The 26,360-nt window shown below is 65.3% G+C and overlaps 3 protein-coding genes across 15 annotated transcripts in view; 1 reads left to right on the forward strand and 2 right to left on the reverse strand.

Moving 5' to 3' along the window:
* The window catches only part of BIN3 (bridging integrator 3), a 53,109-nt gene extending 47,822 nt beyond the window's left edge, over positions 1 to 5,287 (forward strand). The window contains exon 9 of the mRNA XM_058042302.1: positions 5,065 to 5,287. Coding sequence (XP_057898285.1) covers positions 5,065 to 5,211 — 147 coding nt within the window. The 3' untranslated portion in view covers positions 5,212 to 5,287. The remainder of the gene's footprint in view (positions 1 to 5,064) is intronic.
* Positions 5,288 to 8,979: 3,692 nt separating this feature from the next.
* C31H8orf58 (chromosome 31 C8orf58 homolog) lies at positions 8,980 to 13,565 on the reverse strand. Of its 11 annotated transcripts, XM_058042301.1 has the most exons (5): positions 13,465 to 13,565; positions 10,887 to 11,482; positions 10,706 to 10,793; positions 9,645 to 9,748; positions 8,980 to 9,389 (listed from the first exon to the last, which is right to left on the reverse strand). In XM_058042301.1, the coding sequence occupies exons 1-5, from the start codon at positions 13,514 to 13,516 to the stop codon at positions 9,306 to 9,308; spliced, it is 924 nt and encodes a 307-aa protein (XP_057898284.1). In that variant the 5' UTR covers positions 13,517 to 13,565; the 3' UTR covers positions 8,980 to 9,305. The 11 variants fall into 11 exon arrangements, 2 of the variants coding, with proteins under 2 accessions (XP_057898284.1, XP_057898283.1); XR_009115789.1 differs by lacking the exons at positions 8,980 to 9,389; positions 13,465 to 13,565 and adding exons at positions 10,052 to 10,092; positions 10,243 to 10,357 and having other exon boundaries at positions 9,640 to 10,011; positions 10,434 to 11,869; XR_009115791.1 differs by lacking the exons at positions 8,980 to 9,389; positions 13,465 to 13,565 and adding an exon at positions 10,168 to 10,283 and having other exon boundaries at positions 9,640 to 10,092; positions 10,665 to 11,869.
* A 2,499-nt stretch (positions 13,566 to 16,064) lies between these two features.
* Positions 16,065 to 26,117, reverse strand: PDLIM2 (PDZ and LIM domain 2). Of its 3 annotated transcripts, XM_058042485.1 has the most exons (10): positions 25,943 to 26,117; positions 24,297 to 24,426; positions 23,009 to 23,160; positions 22,629 to 22,698; positions 22,471 to 22,547; positions 22,333 to 22,378; positions 19,403 to 19,554; positions 19,003 to 19,148; positions 18,822 to 18,927; positions 16,065 to 16,463 (listed from the first exon to the last, which is right to left on the reverse strand). In XM_058042485.1, exons 2-10 carry the CDS (start codon positions 24,411 to 24,413, stop codon positions 16,268 to 16,270), a joined length of 1,062 nt encoding a protein of 353 aa, XP_057898468.1. In that variant the 5' UTR covers positions 24,414 to 24,426; positions 25,943 to 26,117; the 3' UTR covers positions 16,065 to 16,267. The 3 variants fall into 3 exon arrangements, with proteins under 3 accessions (XP_057898468.1, XP_057898467.1, XP_057898466.1); XM_058042484.1 differs by lacking the exons at positions 24,297 to 24,426; positions 25,943 to 26,117 and having other exon boundaries at positions 18,822 to 18,924; positions 23,009 to 23,383; XM_058042483.1 differs by lacking the exons at positions 24,297 to 24,426; positions 25,943 to 26,117 and having other exon boundaries at positions 23,009 to 23,383.
* Positions 26,118 to 26,360: the final 243 nt, after the last annotated feature.

Below are 26,360 nucleotides of genomic sequence, written 5' to 3' on the forward strand. Positions count from 1 at the left end.
CCGGGAGCTGCCGCAGGGCCCCAGGTGCGCCACGGGGGGAGGTGCCGGGAGCACGTGTTCCATCTCACCTCCGACTTGGGGGGGGCCTCAGCGCCGAGCTGCCAGCGAGTTGTCTGCAGGCTGATTCACCTAGCAGATGGTGCCGATGCTCCCTGCGCCGCAGGGTGGGTGCTGGGGATGCTGTTCCTGCTGTTCCCTTAGCAATCGGGCGCGGGGCTCCCTGTTCCAGCCCGGAATAGCCACAATTCCCGCAGCCACCGCAGGCTCCTGCTGGCCCTGCCCCGCTGTGGATCCCCTTTGTAGGTGAGACCTTGGAACCTGAATGTTCTCTGCCTTTTTTGGGGTTTGTGATCCGTGAGTTTCCTCAGCTTCTCTGGCCTCTCCGGGGTTTGTGATCCGTGAGTTTCCTCAGCTTTGCCCCTCTGGCTTCTCGCTGCATTCGTGTCTCGATTCCCAAAGAATTTGGGGTGAGGAGGACGTTGGGATAGGTGTGCTCAGAATGCCCAGGGTGTCACTGCCGGGGCTGTTGGTGACACTCTCCATCCACATCCCTCTTCTTCCTTGGGAATCCTCTGCTTTCTCTCTGCCCTGCCTCTCTTCAGGTGAGGAATTTGTTGGGAAAAGCGAGCGAAATCCCGTCTTTAACACCCAAAAAAGGCAGCGTCACAACAAAGCTGATGCATCCCCCGTAGGCTGGACTTAAAGCTGGTCCCAGATGGATGCAGCTCCTCACATCCCTCCCTCCCTGCCAGCCTCCATGGGAGCTGCATCCCTCTTCCTTCCCAGCCCTGGCTGCATCCTTCCACCCCCAGGGAAGGAGGGCTTGGGATGTTTGTGCCCCCCCTGGCTCAGGAGCTCTGTGAAGCGTTTTCCCACTGAATTGACTGAAATCAAGTGGGAAAGGGATGTGATTTGCCCAAGGTAATGAGTCAGTGGCGAGCCAGGAATAGCAGGCAGAGCCCTGAGTCAGCTCAGCACTGCTCACCTGCAGGCACCTGGCTGGGAAGGGCAGGCAGGAGCATCCCCATCCCAGCTGGAAATACTGCTCAGCTTTCCCTCCCTCTGAGCTGATTAACAGCTAGGGGGGGTCGTGTTCCTCGAGATAATTTCCATTTTCAGCCTTTTCTGCAGGTACCTCTTTAGGAGTGGGATGAGGCTGCAGGTGAATCCCACAAGGAAAGGCTGCATGGGGCGGGACTGGGCTGCAGGGTGCTGTGACTTTGGGGTTGTTTCTCCTTGGGTCAAACCCACCATCCAAAGGCAAAACCACATTATTCTCCTGATTTTTCAGCCCTGGGGGCAGCAAGACAAATGGTGTGACAGTGACACCATCCAGTGCCACCGCTGAGCTGGGAAGGGAGCAGCTGCCTCCGGGGACAGGGGAAGAAGGAGCCTGCTCCCGAGCACCTCCATGGCTGTGACCCAGGGAGACCCTCCCAGAGCCTCCCCAGGCTGTTCCCATGGCACAGCTGGCTGTGCTCCCAGGCCTGGGTGGCTCCTGACGCCGGGACATGTCCCGAGCTCGCAGGGCTGTAACATTCAACACCAAATTCTTCTCTCCGCCCACGGGCCCGGGCCAAGCCAAGGGAGGCAAATATTTCCCTGGCTGGGGGCTTTGAAGTGGCCACATGGAGATGAAAGGGGGAGATTTTGGAGCTGTGGCTGGTGTGTGAGGCGTGAACAGCACTTCCTTCCCGCTCTGGGCTTTATTTTCCAGCTAGAAAACACGAGATTCCTTTGGGTTTGAATGGAATGGGGGCAAAAATGGGGCTGGCAGGCAGGGATGGTGCTGTGGGCAGGGAGAGCCCGTCCCTGGCAGCACCCCTGGGTTTGTTTTGGGTAGGGCTGCCCCAAACAAGCAGCCACGGGGCCATTGTGGCCAGGATCTATAGAAAATCCACAGAACACAGCGTCCCCAAACAGAATTAGTTCAAGACAGGTGGACTCGGGGCCCTTGGCTCGGGCTCAAAGGCGAGCTGGAGCTGGGATTTGATGGGATGGGGACACAGCATATGGCATCCATAGCTGGAAAAGTACTGGGCTGGCAGAGCAGGTAGGGCAGGGGGAGCTGGCTGCCCCCCTGGCACTGTCACCATTCTGGGCTGCATCCCCTCCCTGGGGGGGTTTTCACCCCTGTTTCAACAGGAGGAATCAGGGGGGGATCAGTGCCAGTGGGATTTTGCTGATGAAGCTCGGGAGGCTCAGCTGGCAAGGCACTGGGTGGTGCCAACTGGGGCTGCTGGGGGAGAGGGGCATCCCCAGGGACACCCACCAGGCCCTGGGGACACGGGGGGTCCCTGAGGAAGGGATTGGTGGCGGTGGGATGTGGGTGGAGGGGGAGCAGCACCAAGGAGTTCACTCTGCTCTGCCTGTTCAGTGCAGTGTGGATGCTGGGGGCAATCCAGGGGACAGTCCTGGGGGTCAATCCAGAGGAAAATCCTGGGCGACAATCCTGGGCTCAATCCTGGGGGTCAATCCATTGGGGACAATCCTGGCCTCAGTCCTGGGGACAATCCCAGGCTCAATCCATTGGGGACAATCCCAGGCTCAATCCATTGGGGACAATTCTGGGGGACAATCCTGGCCTCAATCCTGGGGACAATCCCAGGCTCAATCCATTGGGGACAATTCTGGGGGACAATCCTGAGCTCAATCCTGAGGAAAATCCTGGGGGACAATCCTGGGCTCAATCCATTGGGGACAATCCTGGGCTCAGTCCTGAGGAAAATCCTGGGGGACAATCCTGGGCTCAATCCATTGGGGACAATCCTGGGCTCAGTCCTGAGGAAAATCCTGGGGGACAATCCTGGGCTCAATCCATTGGGGACAATTCTGGGGGACAATCCTGGCCTCAATCCTGGGGGACAATCCTGGGCTCAATCCATTGGGGACAGTTCTGGGGGACAATCCTGAGCTCAATCCTGAGGAAAATCCTGGGGGACAATCCTGGGCTCAATCCATTGGGGACAATCCTGGGGGTCAGTACTGAGGAAAATCCTGGGCTCAATCCTGAGGAAAATCCTAAGGCGCAATCCTGGTCCTGCAGGAATCCTCAGGGATTTCTGGATCCTGGTGGGGGAGAGAATTCTGGAGCCAATCCTGAGGGACAATTCCCCAAATCCTGGGGAGCAATCCTGGAGGACAATCCTGGGACCAATGCTGAGGGACAGATGTCCCCAAATCTTGGGGAACAGCCCTGGGGGCACAGCATCTGCCTGCAGGCCTGCCACCCTGACAAGATTCAGCTTTTTCCGTGCTGGAATTGGCAGTGCCACTTGGCCATATGTGCCTGAGCAGGGCCCAGCTGACTGCAGCCTGGGGACAAGGGACACGGGGGGCTGCTCCAGGGCTGTGGCACCCCCTTGGCACCCCTGCCCCCAAGATCCCTGCCCACCTGTGGCATTGCTGAAGGATTTCAGGTGTTTCTGGCATCTCTTGCTGGCAGTGGGGGGGGTTCAGAGGATGTTCAGGGTGACCCAGCTGTGGGTTGTGCTTTGGGGGGGCGTGCAGGGATTTTTGGGGAGCCCCTGCCAGCTCAGCCCTGTGTGGGGTTCGTTAGTCACTGTGTAAATGAGCATTGCTGTGACTCAGCCAGCCCCGCTGCGTGGGGAGCCCCGGCCGCGGCGCAGCCCCCGAGCCCCCAGCACGGCCAGGCTGGCAAAGGGGGGGTTCAGGCAGCCACAATTGCAACGTGGGGCCCCACCAGACCCCCTCAGGCCTCCCAAAATCAGCATAATTCCGAGCAGGATTAGGGGAGCTGTCTCCATGGAGACCGTGCATGTCTCAGCACCCGGGCTGCTTGTGGGAAACGGGGACAGCGCTGGCACTGCCCACCCTGGGGGGCTGCGTGCCCCAACCCCTCCCTGAGGGCCGTGGGGGCATACCCAGGACAGGCCCCGGGGGTCCTGCAGTGCCAGGGGTCCCACGGGAGGCTCTGAGGGCCCTGTGGCACCCGGGGGCTCCTACAATGCAAGGACCCAGAGGTTCTGTGGTTCTGGGGGGTCTCCCAGGCAGCTCTGGGCTTCCCACAGCACCACGAGTGCCCCAGGCAGCATTTGGGGGTCCCACAGTCAAGGATGGGCACCCCCAATGCTGGGGCTCCCACAGGCAGGGCTGGGGGTCCAACAGGCAGCACCGAGGGGGTCCCACAGCCCCGGGGGTCTCTTGACACTGGGTGGGGGGGGTCCCACAGCCCCGGGGGTCCCACAGGCAGGGCTGGGACCCCCAGTGCTGAGGCTCCCACAGGCAGGGCTGGGGGTCCCGCAGTGCTGAGGCTCCCACGACACCTGGTGGGGGTCCCACAGCCCCAAGGGTCCCCCACAGGTACGGCTGGGGGTCCCGCAGCCCCAAGGGTCCCCCACAGGTACGGCTGGGGGTCCCACAGCCCCAAGGGTCCCCCACAGGTACGGCTGGGGGTCCTGCAGCACCGAGGGTCCCACACTTGGGGGTCCCACAGGCAGGGATGGGCACCCCCAATGCTGAGGCTCCCACAGTCAGGGCTGGGAGTCCCTCAGCACCAAGGGGGTCCCACAGCGCCGGGGGTCCCGCAGGCAGGGCTGGGAGCCCCCCTGTCCCCGCTGGAGCAGCCACCCCCGCTGCCATCTGCGTGCGCTGACCCACGGGCTCCCGCGCCGGCAAGCGCCGCTCGCTGCCGGAGATAATTGGCGGTGCTAATTAGCACGTTATTAACACAGCCCTCCCTCCTCCTCCTCCTCTCCGTGTTGCGCGCGGGGCACGGCTCTGCCGGGCGTGCCCCCTTCGCCGAGCCCAGCGCGCCCTGGCCGTGGGCAGCGCGGGCCGGCGGCTCGTGCCGGTGGCACCGGTGGCAAAGGCGGGCACGGGAGGGTGGCGGGGCCGGTGGCAGCCCCGCACGCGCGGCTCGCAGATGGGAAGCGAGCGGAGAAGGGCAGCGCGTTATTAAAATGTGTTGAGTTGTAATAATCCGAGGGGGCGGCACGGCCAGCGTGGGCGGGAGCTATTTCAGACACCAACGCCGCCCAGAGGGGCTGAGGGCACCCACGGGGAGGAGACCCCCCCCCAATCCCCCCCTTTTTTATCCAACAGGTTGTCTACTACACGGAGATGCACAAGATTTTTGGGGACCTGACGGCGCAGATCGACCGGCCCGGGCTGAGCGACGAGCAGCGCGAGCGCGAGAACGACGCCAAGCTCAGCGAGCTGCGCGCCCTCTCCATCGTGGCTGATGACTGAGGCCAGGCTGGGCACGGGCAGGGGATGGGCATGGGGATGCCCCTCGTTCTCAGCCCAGCTGCCCCTCCCAGGGATGGACTTGTGGGGCTGGAGCTGCTCCCGTCACCCCACGGCTCTGCATCGTCTTTGCGGGTGCACGAATGAGTTTTGCCTTAAAGGTTGGGGTGTGGAGGAGCAGGAAGGGGAGCGATACTAAAGATGGGGAGTGGGGTGTGGGATGCTGGATTTTGCCAGGTTCCAGCCTCCCTTGGCACCCCCAGAACCCAGAGGGTGAGACCCCCCCCACTCCTTCCCCTCATTTTGTGCCTTAGTAGCCCAGTGGGACTCTCAGGGGAGGGTAAAATCACTCAAATCCCTTTTTTTCGAGGTACGGGGAGAGGGTGATGCTTCTCATGGTGATGAGCATCCATCCCTCTTTTCCCAGGAATGCTCCAAAGAGCCTGTGCCCCAGAACTGGGGGTGCAGGCTGGGGCCAGGGGACATCCCCAAGGGAGACAACCCAGCCAGGAGCAAACCTATGGAAAACTGGGGGGGCTTCAGCCCCTCCTCGGTGTGAGGGAAGAGCCACAGGGACTCCGTGGCGTGTCCCCAATAAAGTTTTTGGCAGCATGGCCGGGGCTGTGTCAGTGCCACCACCGGGGCTGTGCCGGTGCCACCGCTGGGGCCGTGTCATTGGCACCGCCAGGACTGTGCCGGTGTCAGTGCCATGTCACTGTCACCACCGGGGCTGCCTCACTGTCAGTGCCACCACTGGGGCCGAGTCATTGGCACTGCCAGGACTGTGCCGGTGTCGGTGTCGGGGCCATGTCACTGTCACCACCGGGGCTGCCTCACTGTCAGTGCCACCACCGGGGCCGTGTCATTGGCACCGCCAGGACTGTGCCGGTGCCATGCCACTGTCACCACCGGGGCTGCCTCACTGCCGGTGCCACCGCCGGGGCTGTGTTGGTGCCACTGTCACCACCGGGGCCGTGCCGGTGCCACCGCTGGAGCCGTGCTGGTGTCAGTGTCGCTGTCACTGCGCCTGGGCCGTGTCACTGTCGGTGCCGGTGTCGCTGTCACCGTCGTGTCCGTGCTGGTGTCGCTGTCGGTGCCATGCCTGTGTCACTGTCGGTGCCGGTGTCGCTGTCACCGTCGTGTCCGTGCTGGTGTCGCTGTCGGTGCCATGCCTGTGTCACTGTCACCGCCGTGTCCGTGCCGGTGTCGCTGTCACCGCCGTGCCGGTGTCGCTGTCGGTGCCATGCCTGTGTCGCTGTCACCGCCGTGCCGGTGTTGCTGTCGCCGCTGTCTCTGTCGCCGTCACCGCCGTGCCGCTGTCGCCCTCTGCCGGCGCCCGGCCGCCACTGCAGGGGTTCGCGGGGGGCTCAGGGTGTCCCTGGAAAGGAGAACGGGGATGGAACATCGGCACGGGAAGGAAACGGCCTCAAATCACCAGGAATGGAGAATTCCAGCACGATTTGGGCCTTTTAGGATAAGGAGAAGCCGCCTGCTGTGTCCTGGCGGGGAGCAGGTGCTGCTTGGGATCAGGGGTGGGGAGCCCACCCTGGAGAGGTTCTGGTGGACATGACAAAGTCCCTTCTCTGCCTTGGGGTGGCTCCTGCTGCTCCAGGTGAGGGCACACGGCTCCAAACACCAGGGAAACCATCACATCTTCCTGCCAGGACCTGGGCTTGGCCAACCTGCACGAGACAGGGAACAGGGCTTGGCGATTCCTGGGATGCAGAAAATGGGGATGGAACCCCTAAAAACTAAACCTTCCCTTCCCAGATGGAGCAGAACCATGGCAATGCTGGTGGCTGTCCCCAGTGCAGGGACACAGCGAGGTCCCCCCCAAGATCAGCCCGTGCCAAGGCTCCTCCCCAGCTCCCAGCATGGAGAACTTCATCCCTCCCTCTCCCCTTGGCTGTTCTTTCCCAACCACATCACATGCCAGGCCAGGTTTAAGCAAAATAAACCCGGTTGCCACGGTTACCCAGAGCAGGGATGCTAAATATACAGAATATAGATATTTTTATAGATATTTTAACAGCCACGCACGCAGCCCATGAGCCCGAGCAGGGGACACGGGATCTGAGCCCTGCAGACCTCAGGGTGGGCAGAGATCCCTCTGTGGCCTGGAGGCGTTGATTCCTCCTCAGATTCAAGCCCACGTGGTGGCTTTGTCTGCATTAATGTCACCGTGTGTGGCACAGCCAGACCTCCCGAGCCACCTCATCCCCATCATCCCACCCGTCCTGGCCTCAGAGCACCCCAAACCCCAGCTCTGGTCCCTGCCACCAGCTCCTCGTGCCCTCCCAGCGCTCAGGAGAGGGATGTCACCCGTGGAAACTCAAAGCCAGGCGTTCCCAGGGATTCACTCGGGGAGGAGAATTCCATCTTTTGTAGTAAAAAGTGGATAATGAGCGGGTGTTGCACCGCCCACAAGGTGCCAGCGTTAATGGGGAGAGCTGGCAGGAGGGGAAAACTCACTCTACAACAAGGAACGTGCCGAGGCACCCCTGGGTGAGTTCACTCAGACCTCCAGGAGCAGAGGGGAGGGAAGGACCACCCCAAGATGAGGGGCACTGGGGCCATGCCAGCGTGGGGAGCGTTCCCTGCTGATGGACAAATCTTCCTCCTCATCAGGAATTCCAGGTTAGCCCAGTGGTTGTCCCCCCCCCTTCCTCCCCAAATGCCCTCAGGATGGGTTTGGCAGGTGCCAGCCCACCACCAATCCCGAGGAATTTCTTCACAAACCAGATGAATTAACCCTCTCCAGGCCGGCCAACGCCAGCACACATCTGGATCCACACCTGGATTTTCCTTGTCGGATGCTCGGGAGCTTCTCCTCGTTCCAGGTGATCCTGGGGTGGCGCAGAGAGGCTCAGAGCTCCTTCCTCCTCCTCCTCCTCCTCACCTGGGCCCTGGAAGGAGAATCAGCATCCCCTGCAGCACCCTCAGCCATTTCCAGGGGATCACCCACAGGGTCCCAGTGAGGGGGAGGATGGGGGTGGCAGAGGGGCAGCAGGGCAGGGGGTGCCCAGACCCCCCCCACACCCCAGCCATGCCCTTCCCCACCTCCCCGAGCCCCTCCCCATCGCTCCTCCCACTGGGGGGCCCAGGACAGCAGAGGGGCTTCCATGGGAAGGGTTTGATGCTGGAAGGGGAGGGACAAGGATCAAACACTCCCCGTGCCCAGCTGTGCTCCGGAATCCCTTCAGTGACCCAGCCGGGGGCACTGCCAGGGACCCCCTGTGCCCCCGGGCACGGCAGGGAGGAGCGCTCACGGTTCCGGGAAGGAAAAACCCCAAGTGACGGTAGGAAATCGGCAGGAGAGGGGGGAAAGGGAGGCAGAACGGGGTACCTGATGGGAGAGCGCCTGGCCGCGGCTCGGGGCCGCATCTTCCTCACCCGCGGCACAGGCAGCATCTTCCTCAGCGTCCCGCGCAGAGCAGGCGACGCCAGGAGGGGCTCCGGCAGCGCCAGAACAGCATCGAGCGCCCTCCTCATCCTCACCCTCATCCTCCTCTGTCCCCCAGACTGGGGAGCCCCTCGCCAGAAAGCCGCGATGCTCCCGGGCAGCATCATCCCATCATGCCGGGACCCCCGGCGCCCCCTCCCCACCAAACCCCGCGGAGGGGCCCGGGGGGCTCCGGGGGTCGGACGAGCTTCATCATCCCCACCCCCCCGGGCAGCGGGACCCCTCCGGGGCTGAGCGGGGCTGAGCGGGGAAGGGGCTCGGGGATGCCCAGGGGAGATCATGGGGATGCCCAGGGGAGGGGGCTTGGGAGCCGCTCGGGCCGTCCCCGGGTCCGGGCCCGGCGGGACAAAAGGGGCGGAAAAGCCGTCGGAAGTGATGCGGCGGTGACGCGCCCTGGCGTGACGTCACGCCGGGTTCAGGGGCGTGACGTCACGGCGCGCCAGCAAGCACCTCGCTCAGAGCCGCCTGTTTGTGGGTGAAAAGACTTTATTGAGGGGGGAAAAACAAAAAACGTGAAGGGGTGCGCCGGGTCGGGGACCGGCCCCGTGCTGGCGTGACGTCATGGGGTGAGGTGTGACGTAGTTCCTCCATCCAGGTGTGGCGGTGCGAGCTGAGCGGGACCCCCACCCCCGTCCTACCTGCAGCGGCTGCCGCGCAGCGAGCGGCGGGTCAGGCGGGTGAGCAGCACCTTCACCCGGCCCCAGTGCGAGCGGCCGTCCTGCGGGACAGGGGGGGATCAGCGGGGGGACAGGGGGGGATCAGCGGGGACACCCCAGGGACCCCCCCTGATCCCCCCAAGGCTCCTTCACCCGGCCCCAGTGCGAGCACCTGTCCTGCAGGACACGGGGGAATCAGTGGGGACACCTCAGGGACCCCCCCAAGGCTCCTTCCCCCGGCCCCAGAGCGAGCGCCCGTCCTGCAGGACACGGGGGGGGGATCAGTGGGGACACCCCAGGGACCCCCCTGGCCGTACCTGCTCCGGTGCCAGGCCATTGGCGCCGCCCTCGGCGGGCTCCAGCAGGCTGGGCGAGCTGACCGAGTGTCCCCAGAGCCGCCGGCACGGCCCGGGCTCGGCTGCTGCCAGGGGGAACGGAGCTGGTCAGGCTCGGGGGCCGGCGGGGCACCGTGCTGCCATGCCATGTGCTGCCCCCCCTCACCTGGTGCCGCCATCCCAGCCCGCTCACCTGGCACTGGCGCTGCCATTCCTTAGCCCACCCCGCTCACCTGGCACCAGTACTGCCATTCCCTCATGCCCCAATGCTCACCTGGCCCCAGATCCCCTCATTCCCGAGCCCACCCCGCTCACCTGGCCCCAGGTCCCACCATCCCACCCCATTCACCTGGCACTGGTGCCGCCATTTCCTCATCCTCTGTGCTCACCTGGCCCCAGGTCCCTCCATTCCCGAGCCCACCCCGCTCACCTGGTGCCAGGTTCTGCCATCCCAGCCCATTCACCTGGCACTGGTGCTGCAATTCCTGCATCCCCCAGTGCCCACCTGGCTCCAGGTCCCGCCATCCCAGCCCATTCACCTGGTGCCAGGTCCTGCCATTCCTGCATCCCCAATGCTCACCTGACCCCAGGTCCCGTCACTCCCGAGCCCACCCCGCTCACCTGATGCCAGGTTCTGCCATCCCAGCCCATTCACCTGGCACCGGCGCTGCCATTCCCGAGCCCACCCCTCTCACCTGGCCCCAGGTCCCGCCATCCCAGCCCATTCACCTGGTGCCAGGTCCTGCCAATTCCTGCATCCCCAATGCTCACCTGGCCCCAGATCCCGCCATTCCCGAGCCCACCCCTCTCTCCTGGCCCCTGATCCCATCATTCCCGAGCTCACCCCCCTCACCTGACCCCAGGTCCCGTCACTCCCGAGCCCACCCCGCTCACCCGATGCCAGGTTCTGCCATCCCAGCCCATTCACCTGGCACCGGTGCTGCCATTCCCGAGCCCACCCCTCTCACCTGGCCCCAGGCCCCGCCATCCCACCCCTCTCACCTGGCCCCAGACCCCATCATTCCCGAGCCCACCCCTCTCACCTGGTGCCTGGCTGTCGGAGCAGGAGCGCTGCCGGAACCCTTCGCCCCTCCAGGTGCCCAAATCCCTCCTGGGCTGCTGCCGGCCGGGCTGGGGGCGAGCAGAGCGCGGGCAGGCTGTGAGCTGGGTGTGAGCCGGGACCCCCGCGCCCCCTCCCCGCCATCCCCCTGCCCGGGCCCTCACCAGGGAGGCGGTGCGGGCTCCGGCCGCCTGCTGCCGCAGGGCGCGGTTGTCCTGCTGCAGCCTCGCCAGGCGCTCCAGCATCTGGCACACGTGCTCCAGGTAGCGCAGCCCCTGCCCCGGCAGCTCGGGCACGGCCCGGGGGTCCCGAGGAGACCCCTCGGCCCACTCGGGGTCCCGGGGGGGCTCGGCCAGGTCGGCGGCGCTGGCGCTGCGCCGGCTGAGCTGTCGCGGGCAGCGCTGCCTCCGGCTCCGCTGCGCTGCCTGCAGCAGCCTCCGGCTGCCCGGGCGGCTCTTGGGGGGCTGCTGCTCATCTCCGGGGGGCTGCTCCTCTTTGGGGGGCCGCTCCGACGAGAAACCATCCAGGGAGAAGCGGCTCTCGGAGCCCAGCGGGCTGCGGGGTGAGTGCTCGTTGCTGGCCGTCTCCACGCCGGAATCCTCGGACTCGGACTTGGGGGGTCTCCCTGCGGCCGGGGGGCTGCTGGGGGGTCCGCGAGTGCTCATTCCCCGCCGGGGCTGCCGCGGGCTCTCCTGCAGCCGGCGGTAGACGCTGGCGGAGCTGCGCACGATGCAGCTCTCGGCCGACTCCCAGGGACCATCTGCGGGGCAAGGGAGGATCGGGGGCGCTCAGCTGGGGGGTCCCTGGGCAGAAAACTGGGTGCCAGAGCAGCTCCAGCCGCGCCCAAGGCTGCTCTCCCCCTGCCCAGCGGTCCATGCACTCCTACAACCCCAGTGTGTTGTCTCTGCTCCCCAAAAACACAGCCCTGGCCTCCACCATCCTCTTCCTCCTCCCAAGCTGAGCTGCTGGGGGGCACCCACGGCCATGACCGGGATTTTGAGCCGGGTTCTTCCTCGATCCCGCTCGAGCTCGGTGCCAGCGACCCAGGACACGGCACAGCCATGGCATCCCGGGTCTGGGATGGCTCCAGGGCCACCAGCTTGTCTCCATGGCATGGGTGGCATCGCCATGCGGGATGTGCCCCCAGCGCCCGGTGGGATTTCGCTGCACCCACGGCAATCTCGGCTCTCCTCGCTCCCTTCCCCGCGGGCTCGGGGAGGGCACAGCGGAGCTTTGGCACCTCCTGCAGGCTGCCCACCCCCCAAATCCCTCTCGGGGGGTCGCCCCCCACCTCTCCCGCACTCACAGCGGCTGAACCTCCTCTTCCAGCCGGCGCAGGAGCCGCCCCACATGGCCGAGAGCCGGAGCCGGGCCCGCGTCCCGGCGCTCCCTTCTAAAGCCACCCCAGGCGGGCCCTGCACCCCGAGCGCCTCATTACAGGACCGGTTCCCAACTGGTTCCTCGCAGGGCTTGGGATGGGCGATACTGGCTGGGCCGGTGGTTAAGGAGTGGGGAGGAGAGAGGGTTCGGGCGCAGGGCAGGGAGCCAGCGCCGCCTGCATCCCACCGGATTCCACACCACTCACTCGGGGCTCGGCGTGGGCTGAATTCACCGCTCGGGGGTCGCGGTGCTCCCAAATTCCTGCCCCTGCTGCGGCCTCAGCACTCACCGTGCATCCCTCGGGGGCTGGGGAGGCCGAGGGGAGCCGGGGAGCCCCGGGACAATCCGCGCTCGGCGGGATTGAATCCCAGCCGTGCCCGGAGCAGCCCGTCCGCCCCAGCACGATTGAATCCCAGGAATTCCGGTGGGGGCAGCCCCTGCAGCGCAGCTCCCTGGCCTCTGCCAGCAGCCCGGATCCCACACGCTGCAATTCCACGGGCTCCAGGACCCCACGTGCCGAGGGGCACCGCCACCGGGGGTGGCACCGCAGCCCCACGGGGGTCGGCACCGCAGCCCCACGGGGGTCGGCACCGCAGCCCCACGGGACGTGGCACCGCAGCCCCACGGGACGTGGCACCGCAGCCCCACGGGACGTGGCACCGCAGCCCCACGGGACGTGGCACCGCAGCCCCACGGGACGTGGCACCGCAGCCCCACGGGGGTCGGCACCGCAGCCCCACGGGGGTCGGCACCGCAGCCCCACGGGGGTCGGCACCGCAGCCCCACGGGGGTCGGCACCGCAGCCCCACGGGGGTCGGCACCGCAGCCCCACGGGGGTCGGCACCGCAGCCCCACGGGGGTCGGCACCGCAGCCCCACGGGGGTGGGGGTCCCATCGGCTCCTCCTGGGGTGGTGCCCCCCGCTCTGGCAGCTCCAGCTCAGCCCCTGGTACCTCCCAAATGTTGCTGCTGTGTCCAGAACTGCGGCACACACGGAGGTGGCCTCTGGGTTTTGGGGATCCCCACGCCGCATTTGGGGACATCAGCCCAAACATGAGAAGGGCAAACCTGAATTCCCAGCGCAGCCGGTAGACTGAGCCCCTCCCAGCAGAAAACCAGAGCTCCAGGGACCCCCTTTAGCACAAATTGGGGGGTCCGGGGAGCCCCCAGGTCCTTCTCAAGCACGGACAACACAAACTGGGGTTCCGCGGAGCCCAGGTTCACTCTCCAGCACCGACACCGCAAAGCAGAGACCCCTGAAGATCCCGTCCAGCATCCAGCGTGATCCTCGTGGTCTGGAGACCCCGAGGGACCCCCCCAGCCCAGCCCAGCCCAGCCAGACACGTGAAGGGCTCCGACTCACCGGGCTCAGCACGGAGCGGCTGCACCGCGAAGGCTCCGCGGCGGCGCAGCATCCTCGGGATGGACCGGGAATAGGAACGGGCCGGGAGCACCGGGAACGGGGCACGGGGAAAGCACCGGGAACGGGGCACAGAGCACCGGGAACGGGCCGGGAGCACCGGGAACGGGCCGGGAGCACGGGGAAAGCACCGGGAACGGGCCGGGAGCACCGGGAAAGCGCCGGGAACGGGCCGGGAGCACCGGGAACGGGCCGGGAGCACCGGGAACGGGGCACGGAGCACCGGGAACGGGCCGGGAGCACCGGGAAAGCACCGGGAACGGGGCACGGAGCACCGGGGCTGCTCCTCCGCTGCTTTATGGGGCAGGGCCGGGGGGCGGCTCAGCCCCGGGGCGGGGCGGGGGTGCGGGGCCGCCCCCTGCCCGCGCAGCCCCTTCGCCCCCAGCCTCAATTGTGTGATCCCTGTAGGGCTCCGAGCGTTTATTCCCCTTTTTCCTGCGTGGAGAGGGCGGGAGGAGGGCAGGACCATCATCATCATCATCAACATCATAATCATCATCATCATCCTCTCTCCCTGGGTGTCATAGAGCCATGGAATGGTTGCGTGGGGACCTTAAAGCCCTTTCAGTGCCACCCCTGCCATGGGGCACCTTGGACACTTCCAGGGGCAGCCCCAGCTGCTCTGGGTTGATTAATTGGGAATTCGATGGTGGGATGATTAATTGAGGATTTGATGGTTGAAAGATTAATTGGGAATTCGATGACGGGATGATTGATTGATTGGGAATTCGATGGTGGGATGATTGATTAATTGGGAATTCGATGGTGGGATGATTGATTAATTGGGAATGCGATGGTGAGAGCTCCATGACCGAGCCCGGGGTGCACGGGGGGCTGTGGCACACCCCAAACGGACCCCGTGAGAGCCCAGGCAGGAGGGGACGGGCGGTCCTGGCTGTCCCTGCTGCAGAGGGACAGGGGAAGGGACAGGGGAAGGGACAGGTCTCTCCCAGGCCGCTGATAACAGCGAATCTCAGATAACAGCGAATCTCAGATAACAGCAAAGCCCTGATAACAGCAAAGCCATCTCCGTGCAGGCGGGCACGGAGGGCGGGGAGCGGCGATAAGAGCACCTGGAGCAGGACAAAGGCCTCGGCCAACAGCCCCCAATAAACCCGGACACCTCCCAGGGCCGCAGGGAGGGGCAGCCAGCCCTGAGGGCAGCCCTGACCTTCCGGGAGCAGCACAGGGAGCGGCACCGGAGCAGCCGGACCCGCACTCGGGGTACAGGCAGCAGCGCTGAGGGGTTTGGGGGATCCCTGTGTGCACTCGGGTTTGGGGCTGGGGGGTCCCTGTGTGCACCTCAAGTTTGGAGCTGAGGGGTCTGGGGGGTCTCTGTCTGCACCCCGGGTTTGGGTCTGGGGGATCCCTGTGTGCACCCCAAGTTTGGAGCTGAGGGGTTTGGGGGATCCCTGCGTGCACCCCGAGTTTGGAGCTGAGGGGTTTGGGGGGTCCCTGTCTGCACCCCGGGTTTGGGGCTGGGGGGTTTGGGGGATCCCTGCGTGCACCCCAAGTCTGGGGCTGAAGGATCTGGGGATCCCTGTGTGCACCTCAAGTTTGGAGCTGAGGGGTCTGGGGGGTCCCTGTGTGCACGCCGGGTTTGGGTCTGGGGGATTTGGGGAATCTCTGTCTGCACCCCGGGTTTGGGGGGTCTGGGGGGTCCCTGTGTGCACCCCAAGTTTGGGGCTGAGGGGTTTGGGGGATCCCTGTGTGCACGCCGGGTTTGGGTCTGGGGGATTTGGGGAATCTCTGTCTGCATCCCGGGTTTGGAGCTGAGGGGTTTGGGGGATCCCTGCGTGCACCCCGAGTTTGGAGCTGAGGGGTTTGGGGGGTCCCTGTGTGCACGCCGGGTTTGGGGCTGGGGGTTTGGGGAATCCCTGTCTGCACCCCGGGTTTGGGGGATCCCTGTGTGCACCCCGGGTTTGGGGCTGAGGGGTTTGGGGGGTCCCTGTGTGCACCCCGAGTTTGGGGCTGGGGGGTTTGGGGAATCTCTGTCTACACCCCGAGTTTGGAGCTGAGGGGTCTGGGGGGTCCCTGTCTGCACCCCGGGTTTGGGGGGTCTGGAGGGTCCCTGTCTGCACCCCAAGTTTGGGGCTGAGGGATCTGGGGATCCCTGTGTGCACCCCGGGTTTGGGGCTGGGGGGTTTGGGGGATCCCTGCGTGCACCCCAAGTCTGGGGCTGAAGGATCTGGGGATCCCTGTGTGCACCCCAAGTTTGGAGCTGAGGGGTCTGGGGGATCCCTGTCTGCACCCCGAGTTTGGGTCTGGGGGATTTGGAGAGTTCCTGTGTGCACCCCGGGTTTGGGGCTGGGGGGTCTGGGGGGTCCCTGTCTGCACCCCAAGTTTGGGGCTGAGGGATCTGGGGGTCCCTGTCTGCACCCCGGGTTTGGGTCTGGGGGGTCTCTGTGTGCACCCCAAGTTTGGGGTCGAACCCCCTTCCCCCTGCCCTGGGGTCCCGGCACGGAGCAGACACGGCAGTGCAGCAAATATATATTATATATTTAAAGAGAATCCCGTTTAATTCCTCTGAGGACCCTTCGCAGTCAGTGCACAAGCGGTGCCAGCCCCTCGCCGTCCCCAAGTGCCCAAGCGACCCCTCCCGATGTCCCCAGGCTGGGAACTCGCCCAGCTCACCGCACACACCCCCCAAGGGGTGAAGGTGGCATCGCGTCCCCCAAATCCCGTCCATCCCCCAGCCCGGGGTGGGACAGCCCTGGGGACACCGGGGTGACCCCACGCGCGGTGCTCAGGAGCGGGGGGACACCGAGGGCGACACGGGCGCCCCCGGGGGTCCCTGGTAGCGCAGCCGCGCGTGTTTCTCGCAGAACAGCTCGTCGCCCACCCAGAAGTGGCCGCGCATCTTCAGGCTGAGGCCGCAGTCGGCGCAGGTGTAGCAGGAGGGGTGGCGGTAGCGGCCGTCCTGGATCCGCACCGCCTGTGTCCTGCAGGGTGGGGACAACGCGGTCAGCAGAGCCACCCTCGGTGTCCCCAGGGTCCCCTCCCAGCCGGGGTCAGCCCCATGGCGGCCCGGGAGCGACGGCGGGGATGGATCCTGCTCTGGCCCCACTCACAGCCCAGGGCAGTCCCATTGGCACCCTGAGGGAGCAATGGCGAAGATGGATCCTGACCCCACTCACAGCCCAGGGCAGTCCCATTGGCACCCTGAGGGAGCAATGGCAAGGATGGATCCTGCCCCAGAACCCCACTCACACCCCGGGACCGCTCCCATTTTCACCCTGAAGGAGCAATGGCAGGGATGGATCCTGCCCTGGCCCCACTCACAGCCCGGGGCAGTCCCATTGGCACCCTGAGGGAGCAATAGCAAGGATGGATCCTGCCCCAGAACCCCACTCACACCCCGGGACCGCTCCCATTTTCACCCTGAAGGATCAATGGCAAGGATGGATCCTGTCCTGGGACCACCCTGACCCCACTCATAGCCCAGGACCGACTCCATTTTCAGCCTGAAGGAGCAATGGCAGGGATGGATCCTACCCTGGGACCACTCACACCCCCATTTTCACCCTAAAGGAACAATGGCAAGGATGGATCCTGCTGGGGCTCATTCCCACCCCACAATCAGCCCCATTCCCATCCCTCCAGCAGTGACAGAAGGGATGGATCCTGCCCTGACCCCATCACATCCCAGGACAGCCCCATTTTCACACTAAAGGAGCAATGGCAAGGATGGATCCTGCCCTGACCCCACTCACACCCCAGGACCGACTCCATTTTCGGCCTGAAGGAGCAATGGCAGGGATGGATCCTGCCCTGACCCCATCACACCCCAGGACGGCCCCATTTTCACCCTGGAGGAGCAATGGCAGGGATGGATCCTACCCTGGGACCACTCACACCCCCATTTTCACCCTAAAGGAACAATAGCAGGGATGGATCCTGTCCTGGGCCTCCAACCCCGTTCCCACCCCACAACCTGCCCCATTTTAACCCCTCCAGCAGTGACAGCAGGGATGGATCCTGCCCTGACCCCAATTCACACCCCAGGACGGCCCCATTTTCACCCTAAAGGAACAATGACAAGGATGGATCCTACCCTGACCCCACTCACAGCCCAGGACCGACCCCATTTTCACCCTGGAGAAGCAATGGCAGGGATGGATCCTGCCCTGGGACCACTCACACCCCCATTTTCACCCTAAAGGAACAATGGCCAGGATGGATCCTGCTGGGGCTCATTCCCACCCCACAATCGGCCCCATTTTAACCCCTCCAGCAGTGACAGAAGGGATGGATTTTGCCCTGACCCCAATTCACACCCCAGGACCGACCCCATTTTCACCCTAAAGGAGCTATAGCAAGGACGGATCGGGCCCTGGGCCCCCAGCCCCATTCCCACCCCACAGTCAGCCCCATTCCCATCCCTCCAGCAGTGACAGAAGGGATGGATCCTGCCCTGACCCCATCACACCCCAGGACAGCCCCATTTTCACACTAAAGGAGCAATGGCTGGGATGGATCCTGCCCTGGAACCCCACTCACACCCGAGGGCAGTCCCATTTTCATCCTGAAGGAGCAATGGCCAGGATGGATCCTACCCTGGGACCACTCACACCCCCATTTTCACCCTAAAGGAACAATGGCAAGGATGGATCCTGCTGGGGCTCATTGCCACCCCACAATCGGCCCCATTTTAACCCCTCCAGCAGTGACAGCAGGGATGGATCTTGCCCTGACCCCAATTCACACCCCAGGACGGCCCCATTTTCAGCCTGAAGGAGCAATGGCAGGGATGGATCCTGCCCCGGGACCCCACTCAAACCCCCATTTTCACCCTAAAGTAACACTGTCAAGGATGGATCCTGCCCTGGGCCCCCAGCCCCATTCCCACCCCACAACCCGCCCCATTTTCACCCTAAAGGAGCAATGACAAGGATGGATCGGGCCCTGAGCCCCTAGCCCCATTCCCACCCCACAACCCGCCCCATTTTCACCCTAAAGGAGCAATAGCAAGGATGGATCCTGCCCTGAGCCCCCAGCCCCATTCCCACCCCACAACCCGCCCCATTTTCACCCTAAAGGAGCAATGACAAGGATGGATCCTGCCCTGAGCCCCCAGCCCCATTCCCACCCCACAACCCGCCCCATTTTCACCCCTCCGGCGGTGACAGCCGGGGTGGATCCCGCCCCAGCCACACCCCGGATTATTTTATCCCCGCCGGGGGCAATGTCAGGGACAGCTCCTGCCCTGCCTGAGCGCAGCCCCCCTTTTTGGCTTTGCCAGGGGAAATGGCAGGGACAGCCCCACCCCCGGGACCCCCCGAGCCCCCAGCCCCACTCACGCGATGCTGCTCCCGCATTTCTCACAGACGTGCAGCTTCTGCACCCCGGCCACGGGCCTGCGGGCCCCGGCCGAGAGGCGGCTGGGGAAGGGGGCTGCGGGACCTGCTGGGGGCACACGAGGCCATCAGAGCCGTGCCACCGCCGTGCCAGCCGTGCCCCAGCCCCCCGTGCCCCCCTCACCTCCTTCCTCTTCCTCCAGCGCCTCCTGCAGCAGGCGGAAGGTGCTGGATTGCCGCGGGGCCGCCCGCAGCTCCCGGTTCTCCTGCAGCATCTTGTAAACCTCCGAGTCCTCCTCCAAGCGCCTCATGGCCGGCTCCGAGCCTTGGCTGGGGAGATTTTGGGGGGGTTCCCAGCGCCCGAATTCCGGGATCCACCCCAGATCCCGCCCGCCACCTGCTCCCTCCACCCCGGGAGCTGCCCCGGCCTGCCCGGCCCTCCCTCGGCCCCACCTGCCTGCAGGTGAGTTAACCCTTTCCACGGGCTCCCCGAGCACCCACGGGTGACAAACCCGCGTGGGGACGCGGGCTGGGGTGTCCCCAGCGGCGGGGTCCGCATGCAGAGCCCCCAGCCCGCTCCGTACCTGAGGCAGGCGCCGGCGGAGGGCGAGGAGAGGCGCCTCTCCCGGGGGGCTGCCCAGGGGTTTTGGGGGGCTCCGGGCTCTGGTGAGGGTGGCCGGGGAGGGGGGGGCAGGACGGGCCCCTGGGAGCTGCTCTGGCGGCTCAGGGCTCGCTCCTGGTGGGGGAGAAGGGAGGGATGTCCTGGGGGGGTCACAGAGCCTCGCTGTCTCCCCAGGCACCCCAAGAACACCCAGGCAGCCCCAAGGGCTTCCCCCGAACCCAGATCTCCACAGGGATGCTCCGTGGGGCTGCTGCTTCTCCTTGCCACCCAAAATGGAACCGGTGGGACGCCCAGAGGGGCCAGGGCAGCGCCCCCAGCCCATAACTCAGAGCCTGAGCCCGTCCCCTCCCCTCATCTGCTCCTGCTTAGCGGGGCCGGGAAGCGGAGCCCAACCCGGCTAAGTGGAAGCCGATGTTGTTCCCGATGTTGTTCCCGATGTTGTTCCCGATGTTGTTCCCGATGTTGTTCCCGATGTTCCCGCCAGCAGCTGCCCCGCAGATGGGGACGAACCCCCCAGGATGGGCACAGGGCACAGGGGGAGCCCCTGGCTGGACCCGCGGATGGGGAGAGGGGAGCACCGAGGCTTTGTGGGATGAGCTAAAATGAGCTAAAACGAGCTCAAATGAGCTAAAATGAGCTAAAATGAGCTAAAGTGAGCTAAAATGAGCTAAAATGAGGCATGGGGGGGAGCCGGGCCTTGGCCTCATCCAAGGCGAGGAGATGAGGAAGAGTGGGATGGACCCAAGGGCCGCCATCCGTGGGGTACAGGGGATTGGGTGGGGGCTCCGGGCACGGCACCCTCGTGTCCCCAACCCTGTGGGGCAGGGAGGGAGCCCTCGGAGCCGGCAGCGAAGCAAACAAGGCGCTGGAACGGGAGGAAGGAGGGAGCGGCGGCCGGAGCAGCCAAGGGGCGGCCGGGGCTGCGGCCAAAGGCAGCTGGGAAGGACCGCGCTGCTTCCCAATTTGGGCTTGAAAAACAAGAAAAAGAGAAAGCAGGGAGGGAGGAAAGGAGGGAGACGCCAAGGCCGGAGCCAGCGGCTGCCCGCAGGGAGGATGGGGCGGCCGAGGGCACCCTGGCACTGAGCTCGGGGCTGGAGGAACCACTCGGGGCGTCTCCATCCCCATCCCGGCGCATCCCGACCCCATCCCGGGGTGTCCCGCGGCCGCGGGTCCCTGCCCGGCCAACACCCCGGAGCCCCGGGCTGGCGGCACCGGGGCTGGGCCCTCCCAAACTGGTTTGGCCTCCCCGGGCTGGCGCCGCTGCCAAGAGGAGCAAAACATCCCCGGGCAGGTGCGGCGGTGCCCGCGGGGCCGGGGGCGCTGCCAGCGCGGCGGGGAGGGGACACCTGTGACAGCCACGGCAGACGGGGACAGAGGGGACAGCGGGGACAACGGGGACAGCGGGACAGAGGGGACAGAGGGGACAGAGGGGACAGCGGGACAGCGGGGACAGAGGGGACACTGGGACAGCGGGGACAGCAGGGACAGAGGGGACAGAGGGGACAGTGGGGACAGAGGGGACAGTGGGGACAGCGGGGACAGAGGGGACAGCAGGGACAGAGGGGACAGAGGGGACAGCAGGGACAGAGGGGACAGAGGGACAGAGGGGACAGCAGGGACAGCAGGGACAGAGGGGACAGCGGGGACAGCGGGGACAGCAGGGACAGCGGGGACAGCGGGACAGCAGGGACAGCGGGGACAGCGGGAACAGCGGGGACGGAGGGGACAGAGGGGACAGCGAGACAGAGGGGACAGAGGGGACAGCGGGGACGGGCCCGGGGGGAGGTACAGGGAGTGGTTTGGGGCTCAGAGTGCGGCTGATTTGGGGCTCAAAAGAAAGTGGTTTAGGGGCTCAAAATGAGGCGATTTGGGGGCTCAAGGGGGGAAGGTTTAGCATCGCAAAGGGGCAAGGTTTGGGGGTTCAAAGCAAGGAGGTTTGGGGCTTGAAACGGGGGTTCAGAGTGGGGTGGGTTTGGGGCTCAGAGTGGGGTGGATTTGGGGCTCAGAGTGGGATTGGTTTGGGCTCAAAGGAGGGTGGTTTGGGGGCTCAAAATGAGGTGGTTTAGGGGTTCAGGGGGGGAAGGTTTAGCATCACAAAGGGGCAAGGTTTGGTGGTTCGAAGCAAGGAGGTTTGGGGCTGAAAATGGGGATTCAGAGTGGGGGGGGTTTGGGGATCAAAGGAGGGTGGTTTGGGGCTCAGAGTGGGGTGGTTTAGGGGTTCAAGGGGGGAAGGTTTAGCATCACAAAAGAGCAAGGTTTGGTGGTTCGACGCAAGGAGGTTTGGGGCTTGAAATGGGGGTTCAGAGTGGGGTGCGTTTGGGGCTCAGAGTGGGATTGGTTTGGGCTCAAAGGAGGGTGATTTGGGGGGCTCACAATGAGGTGATTTAGGGGTTCAGGGGGGAAGGTTTAGCATCACAAAGGGGCAAGGTTTGGGGGTTCAAAGCAAGGAGGTTTGGGGCTTAAAATGGGGATTCAGAGTGGGGGCGGTTTGGGGATCAAAGGAGGGTGGTTTGGGGGCTCAAAATGAGGTGGTTTAGGGGTTCAGGGGGGGAAGGTTTAGCAGTGCAAAGGGGCAAGGTTTGGTGGTTCGACGCAAGGAGGTTTGGGGCTTAAAACGGGGGTTCAGAGAAGGGGTGGGTTTGGAGCTCAGAGTGGGATTAGTTTGGGCTCAAAGGAGGATGGTTTGGGGGCTCACAATGAGGTGGTTTAGGGGTTCAGGGGGGAAGGTTTAGCATCACAAAGGGGCAAGGTTTGGTGGTTCGACGCAAGGAGGTTTGGGGCTGAAAATGGGGGTTCACAGAGGGATGGTTTCCGGGTTCAAAGGGTTTTGGAGCACACACGCTCCCCCAGCAGCTCTGCCTGGCCCCTGCAGCCCCCCCAGCTCAAGCTCACCTGGCTCAGGCCGGGACAGCTGAACTCCTGCTCCAAGGGCTGTGAGCTGGGGACAGAACGGAGCCATCAGGGGGGTCCCTGCCCCTCCCCAGCCCCCTCCTCATCGCCAGCCCCTCACACAGCCCCGTGCAGCCGTACCTGGCACTGAGGGATGCCAGGCTGGGGTCGAGGCTCCTCGGGGCCCTTTGGCTCTCACTCGGCACCTGCAGCGTGTCCTGTGGAGGGGAGGGTGGCACCAGCAGCTGCCACCAGCCCTGGCTGTGGGGTTGGAGCACGCAGGGGCTCCCGGGGCTCACCTGGAAACGCGTGGCCAACCCCTCCAGCGAGGTGTCCCCGTTGGTGACGCTGGGAGATGGCACCGGGGCCCTGGGAGAGCAGCAGCGTTTGGGATCTGCCCCGGGAGCCCCAAAACGCTGAGCACAGCACGGTGCGACCCTTCCTGCAGCCCCGGAGCCGCAGAGGCAGCAGCTCCATCCCCAGTTGGCCCCAGGTAACCACTGCCAGCGCTGCCCGGCCTCGTTAGCACCCGACTCATTAATTAGAGAGCTGGGAGAGCCTCCCGTGGGGATGGCAGCGCCCCAAGAGTCACCGAGGGGGGGGAACAAGTGACACACGCGTGGTTGGGGACCCGCAGACACCGCTGGCACCCGGGGCTGCCCCAGCACCCAGCACCCACCTCTGCACCTCCAGCCGCAGCTGCCCCGCGCTCCGCTTGATCTTGTTCTGCGCCTCCACGTTGAGCATCTCCGCCGTGCTCTCCCCGTTGATGGCGACAATGACATCCCCCGGGCGGAGGTCACCCGCGGCCGCCTTCCCGTGCTCCGTCACCTCCGCCAAGGGGACAGGGGACAGTGACACACCGGGGCAGGGCAGCATCCCCCAAAGCCCGCCCTGCTGCGATGGGATGTTCCCACCCTCTGGGATGGTCAGGGCATGCCAGGAGGGGACCCCGGCCTTGGGGACAACAGCTGGGAGTTTGGCACGGCCCGGTCCAGGGGCCGCGGGAGCCGCCAGGGTCATTTCCAAGGAGCAGGATCCCCTAAGGATGGCAAACGGGATCCCCCAAACAGGGTCCCCCAAGGATGGCAAACGGGATCCCCCAAACGGGATCCCCCAAACAGGATCCCCCAAACGGGATCCCCCAAACAGGATCCCCCAAACAGGGTCCCCCAAGGATGGCAAACGGGATCCCCCAAACGGGATCCCCCAAACAGGATCCCCCAAACAGGGTCCCCCAAGGACACCAAACAGGATCCCCCAAGGATGGCAAACGGGATCCCTCAAACAGGATCCCCTAAGAATGGCAAACAGGATCCCCCAAAAAGGATCTCACAAGGATGGTGAACAGGGTCCCCCAAACAGGATCCCCCAAGGACAGCAAACAGGATCCCCAAAGAGCAGCAAAGAGGATCCCCCAAACAGGATCCCCCAAACAGGATCCCCCAAGGATGGCAAACAGGGTCCCCCAAACAGGATCCCCCAAACAGGATCCCCCAAGGATGGCAAACAGGATACCCCAAACAGGATCCCCCAAAGACAGCAAACAGGGTCCCCCAAACAGGATCCCCCAAGGACGGCAAACAGGATCCCCAAAGAGCAGCAAAGAGGATACCCCAAGGACACCAAAGAGAATCCCCCAAGGATGGCAAACAGGATCCCCCAGACAGGATCCCCCAAGGATGGCAAACAGGATCCCCCAAACAGGATCCCCCAAACAGGATACCCCAAGGGCAGCAAACAGGGTCCCCCAAACAGGATCCCCCAAGGACAGCAAACAGGGTTCCCCAAACAGGATCCCCCAAACAGGATCCCCTAAGGATGGCAAACGGGATCCCCCAAACAGGATCCCCCAAGGATGGTGAACAGGATCCCCCAAACAGGGTCCCCCAAACAGGATCCGCTCCCCGGGGCAGCCCCCAGCCCCCTCGGCTCTCCCCGGGCCGGGGCACACGGGGGGCTCCTACCTTGGAGACGGCGATGGGCTTCCCGAAATCTCTGCCCCCGGAGATGCGGAAGCCCCACGGGGCCGGGCCGGGCAGTGTCACTGTCGCTGTCGCTGTCGCTGTCGCTGTCACCGGCATGGCAGCGGCGGCTCTGGGCGGGCAGCAGCGGGGTGTCAGCGATGCCGGGTGCTGAGGGGATCAGGCAGAGGGGACCCCCCCTCCTCCTACCCACAGACCACACAGCGAGGGCCTCCCTGTGCCCGCCGCACCCCGAGGGTGCTTTCCTTCCGGGGAGGGCACCCAGCTCCTCGCAGGGTGACAGCAGCCACCGCCGCTTCCTCCTGTCCCCGGGGCTGGCGGCTTCCTCCCCGGGCCCGGGGGGTCCCAGGCACCCGGGACGGCCAAGGTCGTTCCCAGGAGCTGCAGCAAGGCAGGAAATTGGTGAAGCCTTGGCAGCAAGGCCGGCGTTGTGGCCTGGCAGAGCTGAGCGGGGTTTGGAGGGGAGGATGTGGCAGCGAGGGACGGGTCCTGCTGCACCACGGCAGCGCCCAGCGAGGACCGGCAGCGCCAGTCCTTCGTGCCACAGCAAATCCACCCTGGTGAAGGACGCTGAGGGTCCCCTGGGGGTGGCACAGGGTCCCCGTGGCACCCCGGTGAGCGGCGCGGCCCTTGGCTCCCATGGGATGGGTGGGAATGGGCAGCAGCATCCCCTAAATCCACCCCAGAGCCCATCCCACCCATCCCGGCACAGCCTGGGGGAGCTGGGCACCCCATCTGGGACCGGGCACCCCATCCGGGACCGGGCACCCCATCTGACACCGGGCACCCCAACTGGGACCGGGCACCCAATCTGGGACCGGGCACCCAATCTGGGACTGGGCACCCCAACTGGGACCGGGCACCCCATCTGGGACCGGGCACCCCAACTGGGACCGGGCACCCCATCTGGGACCGGGCACCCCAACTGGGACCGGGCACCCCGGCTGGCACCGGGCACCCCATCTGACACCGGGCACCCCATCTGGGACCGGGCACCCCGGCCGCAGCCACCGGGAATGTTAAAAATCCCAAGAGCACAAAGAGGGGCTTGAGAGGCTGCCCGGAAGAATTTCCTGGGCTGGGCTTCCAGAGCCGGGAGGAAACCCCAAACCCCAAACCCCCTCCCCATGGCCAGCCCCGCTCAGCATCCCTGGGCAGCCCGGGGACCCCCACACGCAGCTGGGCACCCACCCCAGACCCCCAACAGCCCTGAACCTCTCCTGTGGACCCTGCACCCCTTCTTTAGGCACTGCACCCCACCTCTCCCTAATGCTCCCTTTCTCCATCCCAGCACCTCCCTATCGTGTCCTGCTCCCCTTCTCCACCTCTTGCACCCCTTCTCCATCCCTGCACCCCTTCTCCATTCCTGCACCTCCCCTTCGTGTCCTGCACCCCTTCTTCATCCCTGCACTCCTTCTCCACCTCCTGCACCCCTTCTCCAGTCCCTGCACCCCTTCTTCATCCCTGCACCCCTTCTCCATTCCTGCACCCTTTCTGCAGTCCCTGCACCCCTTCTCCATTCCTGCACCCCTTCTCCATCCCTGCACCCCTTCTCCAGTCCCTGCACCCCTTCTCCATCCCTGTCCCCAGCTCTCTCCGGGCTCCCTTCCTCGGTCCCCGCTCCCCACCTGTGTCCCCGCTGCCTCCGGGCTCTGTCCCCTCCGCACAGCGATGTCTTTGTGCCCGCCGTGTCTGGCGGTGCCGCCTGGCATCCGCGGGGCGAGCGGCGGGGACGGGCGATGCCAGGAGGCGCGGAGACCCGGGGACGCGAGGACTTGGCACTCGCGACGATCCGGCGACACAGTGGGGACCTCCCCGCGCACCGGGACCCCCGAGGGACGGACGGACGGACGGACGGACGGACGGACGGACGGACGGACGGACCCCCCCGCGCCCCCCGCGCACTCACCGGGGCGGCCGAGCCGGGCGGCCCCGCGGGGCTGCGGAGCCGAGCGCGGCCCCGGGACGGCGCCGCCTCCTCGGGAGGAGCCGGGCCGGGCTGCGGGCACGGCTCCCCCCCTTCCCCGACGGGGCGCACGGCGGCGC

The sequence above is a fragment of the Melospiza georgiana genome, chromosome 31 (assembly GCF_028018845.1).
Source record: "Melospiza georgiana isolate bMelGeo1 chromosome 31, bMelGeo1.pri, whole genome shotgun sequence".
Lineage (NCBI taxonomy): Eukaryota > Metazoa > Chordata > Aves > Passeriformes > Passerellidae > Melospiza > Melospiza georgiana.

Coding starts and splice junctions, on each gene's coding strand:
- C31H8orf58 (XM_058042301.1), bottom strand. CDS start 13,516: ATGCTGCGCCGCCGCGGAGCCTTCGCGGTGCAGCCGCTCCGTGCTGAG. Junction 10,794..10,886: donor GAGCCCGCACCGCCTCCCTG/GTGAGGGCCCGG, acceptor GCTCGCCCCCAG/CCCGGCCGGCAGCAGCCCAG. Junction 9,749..10,705: donor CTCCGACAGCCAGGCACCAG/GTGAGAGGGGTG, acceptor TCCCCCTGGCAG/CAGCCGAGCCCGGGCCGTGC.
- PDLIM2 (XM_058042483.1), bottom strand. CDS start 23,352: ATGACCCTGGCGGCTCCCGCGGCCCCTGGACCGGGCCGTGCCAAACTC. Junction 22,379..22,470: donor CTGGCATCCCTCAGTGCCAG/GTACGGCTGCAC, acceptor TTCTGTCCCCAG/CTCACAGCCCTTGGAGCAGG. Junction 18,928..19,002: donor GCTGGAGGAAGAGGAAGGAG/GTGAGGGGGGCA, acceptor GTGTGCCCCCAG/CAGGTCCCGCAGCCCCCTTC.